Source organism: Phyllostomus hastatus, unplaced genomic scaffold (assembly GCF_019186645.2).
Source record: "Phyllostomus hastatus isolate PE091 unplaced genomic scaffold, TTU_PhHast_1.1 phas_contig_98, whole genome shotgun sequence".
NCBI classification, from domain to species: domain Eukaryota; kingdom Metazoa; phylum Chordata; class Mammalia; order Chiroptera; family Phyllostomidae; genus Phyllostomus; species Phyllostomus hastatus.
Window position 1 is genome coordinate 3,560,591 of NW_025333999.1, and position 21,052 is coordinate 3,581,642.

The 21,052-nt window shown below is 53.9% G+C and overlaps 2 protein-coding genes across 3 annotated transcripts; one reads left to right on the forward strand and one right to left on the reverse strand.

Moving 5' to 3' along the window:
• Window positions 1-12,345: 12,345 nt before the first annotated feature.
• On the reverse strand, window positions 12,346-14,406 carry IER2 (immediate early response 2). The gene has a single exon (XM_045853132.1). It carries the CDS (start codon window positions 13,946-13,948, stop codon window positions 13,268-13,270), a length of 681 nt encoding a protein of 226 aa, XP_045709088.1. The 5' UTR covers window positions 13,949-14,406; the 3' UTR covers window positions 12,346-13,267.
• Window positions 14,407-16,363: 1,957 nt separating this feature from the next.
• On the forward strand, window positions 16,364-19,223 carry STX10 (syntaxin 10). 2 transcript variants are annotated; one of them, XM_045853207.1, is made up of 8 exons: window positions 16,364-16,492; window positions 16,738-16,907; window positions 17,068-17,162; window positions 17,239-17,301; window positions 18,259-18,366; window positions 18,454-18,560; window positions 18,652-18,746; window positions 18,834-19,223. In XM_045853207.1, exons 1-8 carry the CDS (start codon window positions 16,458-16,460, stop codon window positions 18,908-18,910), a joined length of 750 nt encoding a protein of 249 aa, XP_045709163.1. In that variant the 5' UTR covers window positions 16,364-16,457; the 3' UTR covers window positions 18,911-19,223. The 2 variants fall into 2 exon arrangements, with proteins under 2 accessions (XP_045709163.1, XP_045709164.1); XM_045853208.1 differs by having other exon boundaries at window positions 18,454-18,556.
• The last annotated feature ends 1,829 nt before the right edge of the window (window positions 19,224-21,052 follow it).

Here is a 21,052-nt window from a genome sequence, read left to right on the forward strand (position 1 = left end):
ATTTGAGGACACAGAAAGATGGTCTCACTAGACACCAAACCTTAATGCTTGACTTTCAACCTCCTGAATTGTGAGAAATAAATTCCTGTTGTTTGTAAGCCACCCAATGTGTGGTGTCCTGTTATAACAGCCCAAATGGACCAAGACTTGTCCCAACCAGGGACTTCTAATCAATAAACTTGGAGTAAGATAGGCAGAACAGGTATGTGCAGACTCCTGGGGGCTACCTGGCACTGTGCGTGTGCACATGGAGGAGGCGGGGGCCTCAAGAGTCCCACAGGAGCCACCTGGCTGCAGAGGCCACTGCACACATGCAGGGAGCCACTGCTGGCTTCCAGCTGCCTGGGAGTGAACCTGGGTCAGCTGGTGCAGAGCTGGGTCAGGGATGGGGGAGGGTGGCCCAGGTCAACAAGGACCCAGATGGAGCTTCTGCAGAATTGCTTCTTGGGGAGATGTTCCCGGTTCCTGGGGGCCGACTGAGCCAGGCTTTGGGGCCACACCAGGCATGTCTCTGATTCATTCATCCCAATGCCTGGAACCCCAGAGTGGAGGTGGAGAAAGCAGCCGTTAAATATAGCTCAGCACCATCTGATGCTGCAGAGCTGTTGGAAGGAAGCCAGTCACCACCCCTGACCTGGCCAGCCTCCCTCCAGATTGGGTTCACACACCACACTGCCCCCCTCCCCGCCTCTCTGCTTTCCTCCCTTTTCCTTGCAGCTTCAAACAGCCTGTTCTGCCAGGCCCAGGCTCAGATGTTTAGGCTTTCTGTAAATGTGAGATATAAAAAGAACTGTGGAGTGGGCGCAGGGGTGGGGAATGGCCACTGGCTGGCTAAAAGATGCCGCCCCCACACTGCCCCTAGCAATGCAAACACACTCCCTCAGAGAGGAGCAGGCATGCGCTTGCAGGCAGACACTGTGACAAGCCGGCATTTGGAATCAGGCATAAGGAGCCAGCCATCTGGGGGAAAGCCAAGTCTGACTTTATAAAGGCCTCTCTCCTTGGCTGGAGCTAGACCCTGGAAATTGCAGATTGTGCTGATGGGCCCAGCTGAGGTGGGTCAAGCCTGCCCCAGGAAGTCACTTCCTTTAGGGAGGACACCAGGGCTGCAGCCCTGGCTTGGCCTTCCCCAGCTCTGAATGCGAATGCAGGACAGTCACAGATGCAATAACATCATGTACCTGTTCCTGGGCCGTTTTTCCACCTGACCCCTGACCCCGCTTCCACACCCCCTGCTCCCCCACCAGGGTAACTGCTGCTCCCACTCAGCTAGCCTCCAGGCTATCAGCTCAGGTGCCCACCTCCTTCCTCAGTTCACTGCCCCCCACCCAGCACTCAGTTCACCCTCCGGTGCCAGCACTCTTTGTTCCTTCAAGTACACATTGAGCTGCTCTGTTCCAGGCCCGGGCCCAGGCCCAGGAGCTGGAGGTGCACAGCGACGGCACTGTTCGAATCCTCCTGGGCTCACCGTCTGATGGAGAAGGCAGAGAGCACATCAACAATACTACATCACAAACCAAAAAGAAAAAACACACAAATGATGAATGACGACTGGGATGAGAGCTGTAGAGAGGCAGCTCAGAAACAGCACACAGCCCTGGCTGGTGTGGCTCAGTGGATTGAGTGCTGGCCTGCAAATCAAAGGTCATAGGTTCGGTTCCCAGTTAGGGCACATGCCTGGGCTGCAGGCCAGGTCCCCAGTAGGGGGCGCTCGAGAGGCAACCAACACACTGATGTTTCTTTCTCTTGCCCTTCTCCTTTCTAAAAATAAATAAATAAAATTCTTAAAAAATCCCACAAACAAACCATAAATGCTTCTGCCACCGTGCAGGCTATGCCTTCACTTCTAGAATTTTCCCCGGTTCTTCCCACTCCATCTATAGCTCCCTGGGCCCCGGGAAATTGGAGAGCTCTGTCTTTGAGAGGGAGACAGTAGGCCCTGGCCAGGTAGCTCAGTTGGTTAGAGCGTTGGTCGGATCGATACACTAGGGTGGCTGCAGGTTTGATTCCTGGCACATACAAGAATCAACCAATGAGTGTGTAAATAAGTGGAAAAACACAAATTGATGCTCCTCTCTCTCTCTCTCAAAATCAATAAATAAGAATTAAAAATAAATAAATAAAAGAGGGAGAAGGTAGGAGACCCCCTGTATTGGCTAAAGGCCTCCGTGCTCGTGTCTGCCACGCCAGTGCTGGGCCTGCTCCTCTGAACCACACTCTTATCTTGGCCTAAATACATGGCAACCTCAGTCACTCCACGGCCTACACTTCCTGCCCTCGTGGGGTACCAAGCAAAAATTCCCCTCCAAAACATGAAAAGAAGAAAATCCCATGGAGTAGGGGTGTCAGAGCCAGGAGGAAGAAAAGGGAGAAACCATGTGACAGGTCTCCCCTGACCCTGCACCTTGTTTCTCTTCAGCTCAGCAGCTCTGAGTCACCATTCCGGCAGCTGCTGGCCCAGAGCCAGGGCGGGGTGGGATGTGAAGGCGGCAGTGGGTGGGGAGACCTACTTTAGCTTCTGGTTTCTCCTCCCAGCCCATAGGGGCCTTGGGTCTCAGAGCCCACACCCTGGCCCACACCCAGTGAATCCCGGAATCCCCACGCCCTCTGGCTCCCAGAGCCACTGCCTCTGCCCCTGCCCACCCCTGGGAACCAGGAAGGAAGAAAAGGACTGCCTGTCTCCGCCCATTGGGGGTCTGCAGAAGCTACCACCCAGCAAGCCCACCCACCAGGGGCTGAGGAGCCACCAACCCTCCCTCTGGGCAGAGTATTCTTTGGCCTAGGCTGGTGGTCCAGGTGATTCTGCTGACCCCACTGAGCCCTCCCCCAGATGCTAGAACCTGCCAATCACCTCCACTACCAGGATCCCAGACAAAGTTGGAAACACGCATACCAGTGTTATTTTGCATGTAAGTGTGTGTAGAGGCGGGACAGTCAAGGCACCTGCCCCGGACCCCACCCTACCATGTAGCCACATCTAGAGATATTTGGGTTGCTGTGGCAATAGGAGGAGGCTCTACTGGTGCCTAGTGGGTGGGGGCCAGAGATGCTGTTCAATGTCCTCTGATGCATGGGGAAGCTCCCACCCCGCACAAAGTGATCTGGCCCCTAATAGTGAGAAATGCTGGCACAGGCCTGGGTTCAAATCCAGACTCTGGCACTTTTTAGCTGTAAAGACTATATAGCAGGCAAGCTATCTAACCTCATTGTGCCTCAGTTTCCTCAACATGAAATGAGGACAACACTGCCACAATAAATCTGTGTTGCAAGGAGTCCATGAGTTCATACCAGTCAAGTGTTTAAGCCAGGAAGCAAGAACTGTTGTGATTATTGTCATTCTTAAGCCCTTGGGCTCCAAGTCCCACTGATCAGTTAAACTTGGACAAGTTCTGTGGCTGCCGGTCTCAGGGTTGATGCTCAGCCCTGGTGTATGCCAGGACCATAAGGGCACTGAGTAAATGCTTGCTGGCTCAGAGGTGCCTGAGCCTGAAAGGAGCATTAGGGCTTGTAAAACTGTCTGGTTTCTGGGTACCACAGAAGCAATGGGACTGAATGGGCTCAAGTTGCAATATGAGTTAGAGGAAGAGGTTTGGGGAAGATTCACGCTGGCCTGGAGTGGGAAGCCTGACTGACCTGTGGGCTAGCCACCAGGAAGATGGCAGGAGTGTCTGGCTGGTATTCCCTAGTTTTCTAGAATACACAGGCTAGCTACAAGGAGGAATTCTCTGAGCACCAAGAGCAGGGGACAGGTACACTAGGGTAATGCAGGACAATCAGAGGGAACTTTAGCCCATCAGAGGATGGGGCAGAGTCTCCCAGGAGCCCATGGTTGTGTGTGTGCGCATAGCCCCCTGGGCCTAGCCTCAGCTGCGAGCGCTGAGGTCAACGCTGAGGTCAAGCCTGCCTGCTCGCCTGTCCGGTCTGACCAGAAACCCAGTTCACAAGTGGGCCACGTGGCCCTAGGCGTGGACCTTGGCTCCAGCCTTCAGGAACAGAGCTGGCTTTAATCCAGTAGAGCCATTGGGAGGTTGGGCAACACACATGCACGTCCCTCCCACAGATGTCCAGAGTCATGAGAAAGAGGGACGAGCCTAGGGGTGAGGAAGAAGGTAGGGGAACTGAGGATACCCAGGTTGTATTGGGAGACACAGAAGTATTGCTGACTGCAAAGTCCCCAAAGGTCCTCCCTTACACACTCCCTGCCCCCAGTGACCTCATCTCCAGCAGGGAGAGAAAAGAACACTGCCCCTGATTGAAAGAAAAGCTTTGGTGGTCCCAGGGCATGCCCCTTCTCCAAGCCTCAGTTTCTGACCAGCTTCATAGCCACCCCTCTTCGAAGGGAATGCCTTATTCCAAACAACAGGACAGTACTTTGAAAATTCCAGTATGTGTTTGTGAGGCAGCATCTGTGGGGATTCGGAGGGTAGCGGGGGGATCCCTGGAACACAGTGTGTGGGCTTGAGCTCAGAGCGGGGAGCATCCCAGGAGTCGCATCACCTTTTGCTGAGTCTGTTTGCTCCAGCCGCCAGGGCCCACGCAGTGAGTAATTGCAGGCTTGCTTTGTCCTTTCTTGAGGCCAAAATAAGGTTCTTTCTGGGAGGGTGGGCCAAAACAGAGGAGGGGAGGAAGAGGGAACCTCAGGTAGAGGCTGGTTGGGGGTGGGCTGGCCTGGAGCCTAGGTACAGGCCCCTCTGGCCTCTAGCCCTCCCCTGACTGCAAGGGTGGCCTCCCACGGGCCCTGCCCGCCTGCCCTGGAGTCTAAAGGGCAAACCACTGAGCTACTTCCTGTTCCAGACACCAGCCAGGGGGCTGGGCAGCAGCCTTTCCAGTCCGGCAATTTGATTTTGTTTAGTAAATAATGATCACACACACAGACACACACACACACACACACACACACACATCACCTCTGTCCTTACCAAGCCCCTGGGCGGAGAGTGTACAAATTGGCCCCTGGGGGTGTTTACACCTGGGGAAGGGGGAGAAAAGATGGTGAAGTCACCCAGCCAGTGGGTCTGAAAATGCCGGAAGTGGGGAACTTGGCTGGCCAACCTGGTGAGGGCTGAGCCATGCACTCAAGCAGAGAGAATAGTCTGTCCATATGTGGCAAAGAGACCTGGGCTCTCTCTCTTTACTTGTGAACAGGAAATCAGTTGCCAAATGTGTGTGTGTATGTATATATAATATATTATAAAGTGTGTGTGTGTATATATATATATATATATATATATTCCATCAATCTTAACAAAGGTCTTTACTCACCCCTCCTCTTGTGCCCAAATCCAGGAGAGAAAGAAAAACAATGGACTTTTACTGGGGGTATATTTTTTCTGTGCCTCAATTCCTTCATCTGTAAAATGGGACTAGTGAAAGTGCTGCTTTAATCCTGACCCGGCCTACAGGAGGGTTAACCAAGTGAACACAGGCTGCACACAACACCTAGCTGCTGTCAGTCAGCATCAAAACCTGTCTCTTCTCAGAAAAGGGTGTGTCATCTAGTCTGTTGCTAACCGGAAGCCCCTGGAGGCAAGATGTTCCCAGAATATTCTGAGGGTGCTTCTTCGGCTGGCTCGGTCCACAGAAGGGACTTTGCATGAAGCCCCAATGACCACAGCTGCTCATTCCCCAACATGTCTTCCCAGGGCTCTGAGGATCACCTAAGCGTTTCCAAGACCAACTCAGCTCCCTCCAGCCCCTAAGGACTGCCCTGTGTCCTGCCAGGCTCTTGCGTGATCTTCCCAAACTGAGAAAAACTGAAGGAAACTGAGGCCTAGATCAAGGAAGGAACTCAGGGGGCACGGCCCCTAGATAACTGGGCAGGGCAGCTAGTGCTGGCAGACCTAGCTGTGCCTTGCATTTACCTGGGATGCTTGGCTCTCTCCACTGAGCCCCAGAGACCCTGGGATTTCTCAGGGCTCAGCGTGGAGGCTTCCCGTTGAGCCACACCCTGTCCCCTGGCTGCACAACCCTCAGCTAAGGAGGGGAAAAGAGCCTGGAGGCCAATGAAGAGGGCAAGGTCTGCACCTACCTCACCATTTCCCAATCACTTGTGCAAACAGTATCTGGAACAGAAAAGACGTTATGTAGTGGCTTGCTTTTCAATACGCTCATTGCCCCCAACCCCCAAACAGGCCAGGCCTCCGAGCAGCTCCCCACAGCTGCACCTCCAGGAAAGAGTTAACAGGAAGCGCGGGGCGTCCGGCAGCCACAGAAGTCATTGTTCTCCAGCAGTCCCCTCCCGCTCATCCAGGAAGGCCCTCCGGGGAGTCCCTTCAAAAGATCCAGGCCGGTGTCTCCGGGCTGCAGGCCAGCCCTCGGGAGGGCCGGGAGTGTGAGCACAGGAAAAGGAAGCTCTCCTAACAAGAGGGCCGGGGACAGCTGTCACCGCCAAGCCTCAGGGGGTTTCCGAGGAAGAGGGGCTGGGCCATGTGGTCCCTACAGGGGCAGCCCTCCCCCACAGTGCCCATCTGGAAGCCAGAGGGCTTTCATCTTGAGCCTTTAGTTACAACTGAAGCTCCTATCTCCTCTCCACTTGATTCTGATCCCTCCCACCCCCCACCCCCCCTGTACCCTCCCACAGCATCTCTTTGTCCGAGAGTTTCACACTCCACCCCTCCTCCACCTGATTTCAGATCTTCCTGTCCTGTCAACTTCTGGTGAGCAGACTCTGGTGGAAGGGGCCTTGTGCTTTGCGGAGGCAGCTTATATTTGGGGGACACAGGAAGGAGGAGAGCCGTTAGCAATTCCCTGGGAGACTCAAGGTGGGGGGTGGGGGGAGGGCAGGGTGAAGGCGAGCAGCTGGCAACCATATGTGGGCGGAGAGTTTGAGGAAATCGGTGCCAGTCAGGTGGCAGGCAGGGAAGGCAGGAACCTAGAGGGCCAAGAGCTTGCCTAGGGGCAGGAGGGAGGGTGTAGGGAAACCGTGGATGCTGAGAAGATTCCTTAACTCACAGTGTGCTGGGGCGGGGTGGTTTAATCTGGGGAGGGTGGGCCAGAAGCCTGGAAGGCTGCGAGATTTCTTCGGAGAGGGGCTCCATCCGAAAGTGTCAGGCCTCAGGCCTGAACGTGCAGGTGGAGGGCCTTAGCCCCTGGGCTCAGCTTTCCTGAGCACAAATTTGGGGAACCTGAACTCCTTTTAATACAAAGGGGATGGAATAACAAACACCCTAGACTGAGCCCCAGGAAACAGACGTAAAGTGCCCTCCTAAGAGCGACCCTGGACTCAGGTGAGGGTGGTCAGGGGTCCCCTGATCACAGGTGGGGGTGCTTTGGGTTCTCATAGAAGCCGGTGTGGGGTTCTGAACTCCCCTGAACACATGTGGGGGGCTTCAGCATCACATAGAGCTGCAGCTTGAGTCTCAAACTCCAAGGATCCTCACTTTCCTTCATCTTTTTCCAGATTCTCAGCCCACCCTCAGACCTAGACGACCCCAACGTGGACTCCACCTCCCAGGACCGTGCCTAAGTCCCTCCCCCGCATTAGTAGTGTTAGGGCCCTGCCAAGCTCTGACGGTCTGGACAGAATCCGGAAGGGACCGGTTTGGGGGCGAGGGGCGTGGCCTGGCCCACCCACTACGCTGGGACTTCAGTCTGTACAATAGCTCGGCGCAGCGTGGGGTGGGGGCTCGGGCCCGGTGGTGAAAAGCACGAGTGGAGGGGTAAATTTGCATGTCCCGCCCCATCTGTATTTGACTCCCAGATCGCTCCACCTCCCCACCCTGGCCTGTGACTAACCCGGAGATCCTGCCTGACACTTAAATTTCCTGATGGAGATCAAGTTCCCGCCCCGCCCACCTGGCAGCTAGGCCAAGGCCGGCATCTCCCACCCCTCACCGCCCCCATCCTCGCCACCCTTGCCTTGGGCAGGCACTCGCCCAGGCTCCTGGAAGTGGGTAAACCGGTCTGGGTGCTACTTCTGAGGTGGTCCGACGTGGCCCCGCCCTTTCCCAGCTCAGCCAAGGCTGAACAGGGACGCCCATTTCTCCCCACCTCCCACGCACAGCGAAGGCGGAGAGGGGAATCTCAGGGTGGGTAGTACACCAGTAGAGCTGTCCCCTACTTGCTCTCCTGTCGGGAGATCGTCTCTGGGCCTCAGTTTCCAGATCTGTAAAAAATGAACGTTAGAAGGACCTCAAAGGAAAGTTGCAAAGGCATCATTCACAAAAACTAAGACTTGTCTCTGTCTTCTCGGAGGCCACAAGCTAGAAGAGACAAACCCAGAAACAAACGTAAAATTGTAGTTGTGATAAGTACTACTACTATTACTACAACAAAAATGTAGCTCTTGATCTGAGTGTTAATAAATATAGGGATCTTGGATCAAAATGGGGGCAGATAGGAAATGCTTTCCTGATGATATGCCTTTAAGCTGAGGTGACTTGACAAGGTGACGGAAGGCAAAGGCACTGTAGGAGTGAGCATACACAGGCCCCTGTGCCTGGGAAGACTGAAAGTGGGAGGAACAAAAAGCAGGTCAGTGTGACTGGAGGGTGATGCAAGATTAGGCCAGAGATGGATTGGGTCCAGATTCGGCAGGACAGTGATAAGGTAGTTGTCCCTCTTTCAGAAGCAGAATTTTCCTAACTCTGGGACACCGGGCAAAGGAATTCAATGTTATTTAAATAACGTGGATTACATCTCCCAGCCTCTCTTTTTAGCTTTCAGTCCCAACTAGTTTTCTGACTTAAGTATAGTCTTCCTCTTCCTCTTTTGGCAACAATGTGTCCTTAACCTTGCTAATCTTTGTAACTAAGAAAGCTGTCTGGAGCTTCACACTGGCTACTATTTCAGCAGGATCTTGTGACAGTGTTTCATTTTCACTGTAACTTTTATGAACTGTTACCTTCTAAGTATGCTGGATAATTAACTCACCATTATATTTTTAAAATTAGATAAATAATAGTACAGTTGTTGCACAGATCTGATAAAAATCCTGACCTTCAACTGTCTGAAGTTGGGGAAATTCTATTCTAAGATCCATAGGAAGCCGTTGATTAAATGAGATAATAAATATTCAGCACTTAGCACTGGCTTACCCTAGACAACCTCATTCTCTCATTTTGGTCTGGGCTGGGCATTCATTCATGAAATTGACATTTGAATGGGGGAGCAGATGCTAAATAAAACATAAATATATCTTTACAAATGCTGAGCAGTGCTCTAAGAAAGGCTGACCACAGTGGCAGAGTGGGGTGCTCATTCAGACCAGGTAGGCAAAGAAGGATTCCCCAAGGTGACATTTCAGCAGAAACCTGAAGAAAGTGAGGAGGGACATTTGGGCGTCTGGGAGAAGGGCATTGCAGGTAGAAGGAAGAGCAAGTGAAGAGGCCCTGAGGCTAGAACATGCTTGGCCTGTTCTGCAAGCAGAAAGGAGGCCAGTGTGGAAAAAGCAGAGAAGAGCTGGGAGAGTGAAATGATTCAGTTTGTGTTTTGTAAGATCAGTACAGCTGCTGTGTAGAATAAACTGTGGGGATCCAGGGAAGGGAAGAAGCCCCTTCCCTAATCTAGGTGAGAGGTGATGGAGCCATGAGGATGGGGGAAAGCCTTGGAGTGAAAGGATGGGTCAAGCTGACAGTCCCTGCTACTGGATGGAGTGTGAGGGAAGGAGAAAAAGGGATTTGAGGATTCCTCAATTGGAAGGCTGGCAGGAAACAGCAAGAATTCTCTTTGGCTCCCCTTCTGTTTAGAATACCTTAGACCCCCAGGAGGCCAATGGGATGGGAGTCAGCACAGAGGTGGTGGCATTTAGAGCCCCAAGACTGAATGAGGCTGCCAAGGGCAAATGCAGTCCGAGGTCCAAGGCCTGATGCAGGAATCATTTGTAAGGTAGAAGGAGAGCATGAGTGTAGGCCCTGGGTGAGGAAAAACAAACAAAAACCCCAGCCCTGCCAAGTCACTAGAATATGGTCAAACTCTGGAGCTGGGAGGGAAGGCAGAAGCCTCTGTTCACATTGAGCTAATGGAGAAGGAGGTAACTTTTTCAAACTCTCTGGCCTTAACGTAGCATCTGTGTACAGTTTTCTATACACAGTGGTACCTGGGTCCTCCTCATTAATTCCTTTGAGGAGTGGCAAGCAAGCAGCGATTGTAGAGATTGATGAAGCATTTTGTCTTGCAGAGTGGTCTCGTATCCAAGCTCTAGCAAGTGTGGCAAGTGGTGAGCAAGTGCTGAGTGCTGAAACATTTTTTTTCTCATCAACATGCAATGAGTACCAGGTTTGACAAGTTCTGAAGCAGACCAGTATGGAGGCACCATTGTATATGTACTTTTAGTGCTGCACGTGTTTTTAAATGGCCAGCATTTGTCATCCTGACCTCTAACAATAAAACATAACACTGTGTGCCAGGTACTTTACATGTACTATCTTGCTTATCTTCCCAATGAACCTAAGAGGTTGGGACTATTATTTTCTAAAATTTATAGCTAGGGAAATGGAGGCCCAGAGAGGTGAAGTAACCAACTCAAAGTTGCACAGGGCAAGAACTGGCTGTCTGCCTCAGAAATCTGTGCTTTTTACCCCACAAATTCTGCAGCCGGACTTCATCCCCAGCATCACAGTTCCAGGTTTTCTCCGTTGCCTGAGTGTGTATAGATCTGTCAGAGTCAGGTCTTGTACCTTTGGGATGAGAAGCCGTGGTTAGTTCACATTCTACCAGACCAGTCCAGTTTTGGACAGGCATGTAGCTTGTTTCAAATCTGCCAATTTCAGACAACACTGCAGTGAACACCCTTCTGGAATCTCCTGCTGGTTCCCTGGAAAACCAGCCGGTCACAAGATATGTGACACTTGGTAGTTTTCACACAGACATTGTCCAATCAATTACTACCCAAAGGGCCTGCCCCAATAACCAAGCGCCATGGAAAGGACTGAAAACTCCAAGCCCCATCAATATCGGTTATTGTGACAAGTTTTCGGTGTTGCCTCTTCTGCTGAGTAAAATGAGGTCTCCGGGAGGAGTATATGTTAAGGGAATGTGTGTGTGTGTGTGCGCGTGTGTGTGGTGCTGGTCTGTCTCCCACCGATCATCTCCAGCCCCGTTCCCCTGTGGCCACACCAGAAACGCCCAAGCAGCCGGGGCAGGAGGTGGCCTAGCCGCTTCCCGCGGAAGGAAGGGCCCTGCGGTTCCTGTGACAGGATGCACAGTGAGGCCCCTTCCCCAGCAGCAGGGGACTTCCTGGGGCTGGGCCAGGTTCTCAGAGGAGTTGCTCCTGAGGGGACACATCGAGCTACCGTTAGGGGTGTGGGACCCCAGTCCACCTACATCCCACTGGGAAGTTCTGGGTCAGGCCTTCACGTGGGTGGCACTAAGTCTCCCACCTTTCCCGGGAAGGGATCAGGCAACCATTCTAGCTACCTGGGCTAGATTCCCCAGGGGGTGAGGGTACAGGGTGCAGAGAGAGAGACAGGAAGGGGTCTTGGGGTAGTGGAAGGGGTGGGAGGGAGCCTGGGGGCATCCTGGGGCGGGTCTGCTCCTTCACAGCATCCTCTTCCATCCCCCCTCCCGCCTCAGGGTCAAATCGCCTGGGGTCCTGGGAAGCCTGGGGTGGGGAGCTCGCCGTCTGGAGGTAGAGCGAGTGCTCTCCCACGCCTCCCTCCACCCTTTCTCCACACCTGCGGGTCCTTTGTTCTCCCTGCAGGTTGTCTCCGGGCCAGTACTGGGTGAATCGTGAGGACTTTCACCCCTGGGGTGGTTAACCTGGAGCTGGGGTGTGTCCAAAGCAAATACCAAGGGTTCCCCGAGCATTTCTAAATCTACAGCCCCCTCATGGGGAAACTGTTTAAAGGCAGACTCCACAGATGAGGAAACTGAGGCTGGGAGCTTACCTCCAGGCCTGGGCCACACAATTTCACAGCCAGAGATGGGAACATGGTGTGAAGAGCACTTCAAAGCTCACCTACTTAGTTTCTCAAGCAGCACCCATCCTGCCAGACCTGGGACCTCCGCTAGAGCTGATTCAGTTGGTCAAGTGCCTGCAAGAGTGCGGGGAGTGAGGGGTGGGTTCAGGAATCTGCCAAGGTTCAGGTCTCCAAAGGAGGCATGGTTCCCGGACTACACGTGGGGCGCCGTCCCCAGCAGTGTACCTGCAATGTCTGAACTCTGAGAGCCCAATTACACGGACTTGTAGGAGAATTTCTAAGGAGCCCTCAAAAGTGAGGCCTTGGAGCCGGAGCTCCAGGGCACCCGGCTGGGAAGTGTTCCGGCAGAGAAAAGGGTTCCAGCCCTCTCCTGCCTACGTGGGATCCTGTCAAACCGGTTTCTGCGACCCCAGCTAGCAAGCTGCTCCAGCTCTTGACCTCTTAACCCCGCCCCTCCCCCACCAAAGAAGAAAACTAGACAGCCCTCTTTTTTATTTAAACGGTCTTTATTTTCGTATCTGGCGTCTCTAGCAAAAGGCCATAGAAACGGAATTAAACAGAACCCACCAGAGTACATACTTTCAGAACGCCCTGGCTAAAATCTCCCCCACCCTAAACTGGCCCAGTCTCACCACCAACTGGTCCTAACTCATCTTTACAGCGCTCTGAGTACGTTCTTCCCCCATTTTTGTGATTCAGACCAAAATCTTCTGGGTTGGTTGTGTCTATGTCCGAGGGACTGTGAACATACCCCCACCTCCAACGCACCAAATGAGAAAAACTTTAACGTTGAATTAGATTAGCTTCCTCCTCACCCGAAGGCGCAGGAAGGCAGGGTGAAGCACGCCGGGGCTAAGTGACTCAGGCAGCCCTCCTCCCAGGCCCCACACCCACGCAAGGCAACAGGAAGCTCCCCACATCTGCCCCATGACGCAACGATGACCGCTTGCATAAGTATGTCACTGGAGGGGGAAGAACAGTGGATGGAATGCTCCGAGTTGGGAATGGGAACACCAACTGCTGAAAAACCTTGTAAGGGCAGTATAGCCCTCAGCAAGAAATAAAGTCCGACCCTGAGGAATTTCAGGAACCAAGCCTCCTTCTCCCAGTCCCAGAAGGAGACGGAAAGGCTACGTCCCCGTTGGTTAAGAGCACCTGTGGGCGCGGCAGGTCTCGGAGGAAGGCGCCCGTGCCCTCAGCTCAGGCTCCTTGGCGCCGCACCTGCACGTGGGTGGCGACGGCTCCCCGGGGGCATAGTCCCTTCTCCGGGCATCTCAGCAGACCCGGCTGCGGCTTCTCTCCACGGTTTCCGCGGGCGCTCCCGCTGGCCTGGCCTGGCCTCGAGTCTGTGCACTCGGGCCAACGGTGTGGCCCGTGCTCTGGGCTCCCGCAACGCCGCTCGGGGTCCCTCAGAAAGCCACCACGGCCCGTACGAGCACATTCAGCATGCTGTCCGCCCGGCGGCACACCGGCTTTGCCTCACAAGCGGGCGGGGGTGGCACCGTCGCGGGGACGGCGGGGCTGCAGTTCAGGAGGCCGGAAAAGCGCCTCTGTAGGACGCGCGCTAGGTTGGGGAAGGCGCCCTCCGCTTGTGCGGGAGGAAGCTGCAGACGATTGGGGACCTCCGAAGACTCCCTTTCCTCCGCACCCTCTTCTTCTAGTCGGGCTTTCTTGCTCGGTACCAGTCCGGCGTCCCCGCTGTTGGCCAGGCTGCTGCTTCGGCGCTTGCGGCTGATTTTGGCGGGGCGCGGGGCACAGCGGGCAGGGGACTCCTCGGCTCTCGGCGCCTCCTGCGTGTCCATGGGCTCCGGGCAGAGCTGCTCACCGTCGGAGAACGCTGCCTCCACTCTGGTTTGAGCTTCCCGCGGTGTGTGTAGGCGAGGGTCAAGGGAGCACGCGGGCTGCGAGGGCACCCCAGTTTCCTCGTGGGCTTCCACCTTGGCGGAGAGGTAGACTTCCCGGGCGCTACGCATGATCAGCGACAACTGCAGACTCCGATGTAGCCGTAGCCCTCCGCGCTGCATGCGTGAATGATACATCTTCCACACCGACAGAGTCATGATGCGTTGCGCTTCCTTCTGCACCTCCATAGCGTCTCGACGGCGGGGGTGAGGGCGGCGGAGACTGCTCTGCTTAGCAGGTGCACTCTGGGGAACTCACTCGCTCACGCTTCTCCCCACAACCCCCAAAACGCCGTAACGCACCTAGTACGCTCTGCCCCAGCGCCCGCCACCGGGGCCCATTTGTACCCGAAGTAACGTCACGAACACGCCCCGCCCAATCAGAGCACTGCTTCGGGCTTTCCAGCGGGTCCGGGCCAGACACGCCTTAAAGCGACAGGGAGGAATTTTCCGAACGGACAAAAGGGCCGCGAGCCCGGACGAGGAGGAGCGATCCCCAGTCTACTCTGAGTTCTTGAGGTGGTCTCTTTCTCAGGTCCTCCTCACTCCCGCACTGCAATATGCCGGCGCATAGGCCCAGGGGAGCGGGGCCAAGGGTGAAGCTCAGGGCCCACCCACATGCTAGAGTTTGCAGGCCCCAGCAGGTCGTAGACGGCTAGTTTCCCTTTGCTCCAATAACGATGCTAACACTTACTAAGCGGTTACTACGTGCCAAACGATGTTAAAGGCTTTCCTTTTATAAATATCTCATTGATCCTTCACATCCACTCCGCGGAGGATACTGTTGTTATAACAGAGTCCTTTACGTCTGGACACCGAGACAAAGTGACTAGTCCAATATTTGCTGGACGAATAAATGGGCCGACTGAGGTAGAAAGAAGGCCACTGGAGACTCCAGCTCTACAGTATCTAGCGTACGCCAGCCATCCTCACTCCCCTTGTCTGTAGGCGGTAAGGAAGCGGGCAAGCTGTCTGGTTCCAACGCAAAGCTGCCCGCTTTACGGGCGGCGGAAGTTTGCAGACACGAGCGCACCCCGGGCTGCCATATCTGCGCACCACACTACGCATCCTCTCAATTTTCTTCGGCACAAGTTCCACCGATGCGCTTGGTGTTCTCAAGGTGGAGGACCTAGCCGCACGACATCCGGGTGACCTTGTGGCTTCCGCCCCCTAAATGAAGCAGTCGTGCTCAGGCCCTGCACCCCGGGAGGCGCAGTTGGGATAGGAGTTGAAAACTGAGCAACACAGAGATAGAGCAGATAGAAAACATCGACCCCATCTTCCGCTACGCGCTATCTCTCCAAAAAAACCTATTTCCAGTTCCTCCCCGCAAAAAGCTGCAAAATTGCTTGAATGGCTTCATCCATTTGTGGCGCGGGCCCTTTAAGGGAAGGCCCCACCCACTAAACTGGTGAGCAGAGCCTTCCCGCCGCTGGGTCGGCGCTACAGGCAGAACTAATTTTGGAAGTACTGACGTAGGGAAGGCGCCGGAGCCGCTTCCGGATGCCCATGTAAGGACAGAGGCCGGGCTCTCCATACAGGGCAATAACCGGCTTCTTCCGGGCGTGCGTACGTGGGTAAGGTCTTGGCCTCCAGACACTCCCCCTTCCTTTCCCTTTTCCGGGCAACCACCGCTAGCAGGAGCCCCCGGCTTCCGGACCCGCATTTTGCGGGCGGGCGAGGAAGGTTTCGCTTCCCTCCCGGGAAGCTAGGAAGGCGTGATGCCCCTCAGGGAATGCCCCCCGTGGGCGGGTAGGAGCGACCTCACGGCTCCCACTGACACCATATCCCAGGAACCCTACACAATGACCTTGGCAGCACTAGAGGCGACTCTGTGATGACCCCTTCATCCCTGTCTCCACAGTTATTTCTCTCTGCAGGACCCTCTCTCGGTATTACTGTTCCTTCTCCTAGAATTCTCTCAGTCACCCCTGGAGGATGCTCAGGTCTCGTCTCCTGAACATGGGGACTCAACAATTATTCCCCCTAAAAGACCTAGAAGCATCTCCGCGGCGCCCACTAATGGCCATCCCGCCCCAGGGTGACCTCGATGTGCCCCTTCTCCGTAGGAAAAGGGGAGTTCAGCAAAACTACACACAGAATGCCCGCGCCTCACCCCACCCGCGGGGAGGTGGGACGACCAACTCTTCTTCCTCCAACCTTTCCCAAACCTGCCATTCCCGAACCTGAGCTAGTACGATCTCCCAAAACAGGATCCGGGTGCAAGCCCAGGGAGTTCGTTAAGAGGATCTACGAATCGAACGAAACCCTTCCCCAGACTCAACCTCGTCTGATTTTCACGGAAGTTATTATTTATAATGCCCAGAAAGGAACCGAGGTTGCTCCCCAACAATTCGAGGGGCTGGGTCTCGAACCCAGAGATTCCTAATTGCAACTCGAACTGGGGCAGACAGAAATAGGGTAAGCCTGTGGGCGGCGGGATACGCGGTCGCGAAGGAATGGGGCATGCTCGCAGAAAGCAGTCTCTGCCCACAACCAAGATGGCCGAGGAGGGGGCGGGAGTCCCTCACTTCCGGCCTCCGAGGTCTCTCTTTCTCTCCGGGCGATCCTGCTCTCGATGGTGATACGGGTCACGTGGCGGGGGCGAGGGTGGTGGCCTGTTCGCCACAGCTGGGAGGAAACCTGCTGGCAAGGCGGAGAGGGGAGGGGGCTTAGTCTCCGACGGGGGGGCGGTGACATGTCTCTCGAAGACCCATTTTTTGTAGTCCGAGGGTGAGTGACAGTGATGGGGGAGGGCAGAGGGTTCTCGGGCCCCTGCCAGCCCGTGCCCGGATGCGGGCCGCAGCGTGCCAAGCGGTGCAGGGGTGCGCGGGCGGGATCGCCCGGTGGCCGAGTGAGAGAGGTACGCAGGGGGATGTGGAGGTCCTCTGAACCGCACCCTCCCTTCATTTGGGGGCGCAGCAAAGGGCGGGAGGCCCGCCTGCTCCCAGCCGCGCCCGCTGTGCTCCTGCCTGCAGCGAGGTGCAAAAGGCGGTGAACTCAGCCCGAGGGCTGTACCAGCGCTGGTGCGAGCTCCTGCAAGAGGGCGCCGCAGTCGGACACGAGGAGCTGGACTGGACAACCAATGAGCTTCGGAACGGCCTGCGCAGCATCGAGTGGGACCTCGAGGACCTGGAGGAGACCATAGATATCCTGGGCGGTGGGGGTGTTGGAGGGCTCCTTTGGGAGAGTCCATTTGCCGTGGCCGGGGAAGCTGGGAGGCTGGATACCAGGGAGGCGGTGAGGCCTTTGAGGAAGAGGAGGGGGTTGTATCTGGCTCTGTCCTTGACTCTTGACTCGCGGCCTACGCATAGTGGAAGCCAACCCGGGCAAGTTCAAGCTCCCAGCTGGGGACCTGCAGGAGAGAAAGGTGTTCGTGGAGCGGATGCGGGAGGCAGTCCAGGTGAGACGAGGTCCCAGTGGGGTGAGGGTAGGGTCGTGGGGGTGTCTTTACTCTCTGATGCTGTCCTCACTTCCAGGAAATGAAGGACCATATGGTCAGCCCAGCGGCGGTAGCCTTCATGGAGAGACATAAGAGAGAGGTAAGGCATCCTGACCCAGCATCCTCATGGGATCTTTTGGGGTGGCCCTCTCCTACGTGTGTGCCTGTTTCCCAGGGAAGTGTATGTCTGCCCCTTATGTGCAATGCCCATCTTTTCTGTGTGCAGTTCTCTTGGCCCTCTACCTGCCTGCTTTCTGTGTGTTTATACCTGAGCCCTCACTGATCGTATACTCTCTTCTGCCTTCTCCTGGAAGTCTATACGGGTTTCTCAGGGTGGGTGGGTAGTGTCTGTATATCTATCCTATTTCTTTGTTTTGTGTGTTACTGTGTCCAGCATATATGCCTATGTTTTTTTGTTCTGTGTATGCACTTGATCCATCTGAGTATGTGAACTTGGCTTCTAAGTGTATCCTGTCTGCCTTGGGCATACGCACCCTTTTCTTCTGTGGGTGTGCCTGCCTTGTGTGTGCCTTTTCATGCCTTTTGTTTGCATGCTTCCTACTGTCTGTATATGCACCTTTCCCCTTTGTGTTATGTGCCCATTTTTGTATGTTGTGAAACCACCAGCCTCTTCCCATCCCATCATAAGCCTACATGGGTTCTGAGATAATAGGGGAACTGAGGCCCACACCAGCTTGGAGTCCTGTAGCAGTGCCCACAAGTGTTCCTGGTGTGCTATCTTTGGGGTTAAAGTACAAATTCTTACAGACATCTGTTTATGTGGTCATAAGTGTTCTCTATGGGTTAATTCATTTCCTTACTCCAACATAAGAAAGCAGGGGTTATAGTTCTCCCCATTTTACAGGTAGGAAACTGATGCACAGGGAGGTCAAGTGTTAGGGCCTTGGGGTCAGTCACCTTGCTAATAAGTGGGCCTTGGGAACCCAGGACATCCCACTTCAGAGACTGCCTTACTAACTACTGTCTAAATTTGCCTGCATCTGGCTCTATGGTGAGTGGGCATCAGTGCCTGAACCTGTGATCTGTGCTCCTCCAGATGCTGACAGGCAAACTAGCCACCCAGAAGTCATCCAGTGACCTGCTAGATGCCAGCATGGTCTCAGCCTCCTCTCGCTACATTGAGGAGCAGCAGGCCACGCAGCAGGTTTGTGTGGGTAATTGGGCTGTGGGCTGGAAGGACCTGTGGACAGACAACTCAGGGCTTCTTGATGACAGCAGTTCCAATCTGCAGCTGATCATGGACCAACAGGACCAACAGCTGGAAATGGTGTCTGGGAGCATCCAGGTTCTGAAACACATGTCCAGTCGCGTTGGAGAGGAGCTGGATGAGCAGGGCATGTGAGGCCAGGACCCCCAGGGTGGGTGGGGAGCCTGAGGCTGGCTGCACTGAGGGACCCTTCAAGGCCTAAAACTATCTTGGTCTTGGCAGCATGCTGGACACCTTTGCTCATGAAATGGACCACACCCAGTCACGAATGGATGGAGTCCTCAGGAAGATGGCCAAAGTATCCCACATGACAAGTGGTGAGTTCCCTGGGGAAGGCAGTTAGGGGAGTGTGGGGCATGGGGTGCTGCTGCCACCCCTGTGACTTCTGACCCTTTCACCCCCAGACCGCCGACAGTGGTGTGCAATTTTGGTGCTGTTGGGAGTGCTTCTCCTGGTTCTCATCCTGCTCTTCTCTCTCTGACCCTGGGCCTCTCTGGGGGGTGCTGATCCCTCAAGCTGCAGGAGCTGGTAGGGCCCTGCCCCCTGGAAGAAGGGGGTTGTACCTGGGGAGCTGTCCCAAGGCTCTCACCCAGAGCCAGTGGGACCCTTGGGGACCTGGGTTTGAGCCTCTGCCACTGGTCCTCTTCCAAGTGCGCTTAAGGGTTGGTGGAGGTAGGAGGACCTCAGAACACCTTGCCCCATTTCTATTTTCAGTGCCCCAAAGCCATTTATTTACTCATGTGCCTTCAATGTGTGCCAACTTGGAAATAAAATCCTAGCCTTTTTTACACATATTTATGTTATACGGCATGTTGACTCAGAACTTGCGGCTGCCTCCTGAAGGGCACCTTGTAATTCTAAGCCTGTTTGCATGCACTGTGGCCCAGGTGTGTGTGTGTGTGCACTTGTGTGCATGTTAGGGATTTCAGTGGTCAGTATTGGGTGCAGAAGAGACTATTCTGGTTTATTTCTTGGTTTTCATGACGGATGATTTGATTACCGCTGGAAATTTCAAACCATGAATCTTTTTGAGCTTTTTGAGTTCAACCTGAACATCTTTTGCCTGCTTTGTGTCCAAAGTAGGCAAATACCTTAGCCATGGAGCTGAGTGGTCACTTCTGAGTGCTCACATAGAGGTAATGGTGGGCTCCAAAGCACACCTGGTTTCTTGTTCTCTGTGTGATGGATGTATCACTTTTAACAAGGCAGCCTTTGTATATTTAAGGGCTTTGCCATAGAACCTTCCTGAGTATGAAATGGTTCCTGTAAGCCAGGTAAACTTGTAAGTACTGTGACCCTTAGATTGTCATTAGTTTGCACCCCCCACCTTCAGTGATCAGGCCAGGGAACCATGCATCTCACTCACTTATATAAGTGTTATAAAGTGCTGTATTACAAGGCTGTTATTCCATCATGCCAATTTATCAAAACCTTAAAAAAAAAAGAACCAAAAATGTACAGAATCCTCTTTTTTAGTGCTATGTGGGTTCTCTTGAAACATTCTATACTTATTTCTAAGTCTTTCTGGGGCTAAAAGTTGTGCTCTGAGAGTCAGATGGGACAGAGCCACCTATGGATTTTTGTTGGTATTGCTCTCAAAACCCCTTTCTGGCAGCTGAAGCTAGACTTCAGGACTCCAAAGAGGCTAGTCTTACTGAATGAAACATTCAAGTCACCCTGTGAGGTGGAATAGTTGACTTTTGAATAACACAGGTCAGAACTGTGCAGGGCCATTTATACACCAATTTTTAAAAAAATAAATACTGTAACTGTATACTGATTTTCTTAATAATCTTTTATGCAGCCTACTGTAAGGATATAGTATATGATACACATACAAAATATGTGTTCCTTCACTATGGAATCAGTAAGGCTCCTGGCCAACCGTAGACTGTTTTGGGGGAGTCAAGTTCTAGTTTTTGACTGCACAGGTAACTCAGGTTGTTCAAGGGTCAACCTCAACCCTATTACTGAGTCATTTTCATGGACACCTGGAGCTCCCTTGTTATCACAGGGCCAAAGGACTTGGCCTGGGCAGAGATGTAGCTTCCCTGTCCACCTCCCAGCACAGATCTTTTGTTGACTCAATGGGATCCCTCAGAAAGGTAAATGCCCTTCCCAGCTGCTTGAAACAGCCGAGTTGATGGGACTGTAAAGCATCTCCATGTCTTTATCTTGCCCCGTCAAACCTTTTGTCCTTTCATATTCTCAGGACCCTGCAGCCAGATTTGCCATCTCAACTTTTGTCTGTTTAAAAGCTGTGTTGGCTTGGGATGGTGTGAGGGGCATGTTCAGGATGCGTCAGACCACAGGGTAGCCAGTCAGTGGGTCTTGTGGTCTCTTCAGTGGAGCTTCCAGGGGATGCCCTCATGGATTTTGGGGTCAGGTGTGCAGAAGTGGCATGGGCAGCCTGAATCTGTGTACATTCCCACCTAGAGTGTGCCATCCTTACACTCATGTTAATGCTCTGACATGACATTTGGCATGGGAATTTCCCCGTGCACCCTGAGCTATGATCTTGCTTTGTCAATATGAAACCCCGGACAGTGGGGGCATCACTCTGCAGAATGGGAGACCCATGTGTGGTGAGCATCCCCTCCCAGTGAGCAGCGTGCAGCAAGGC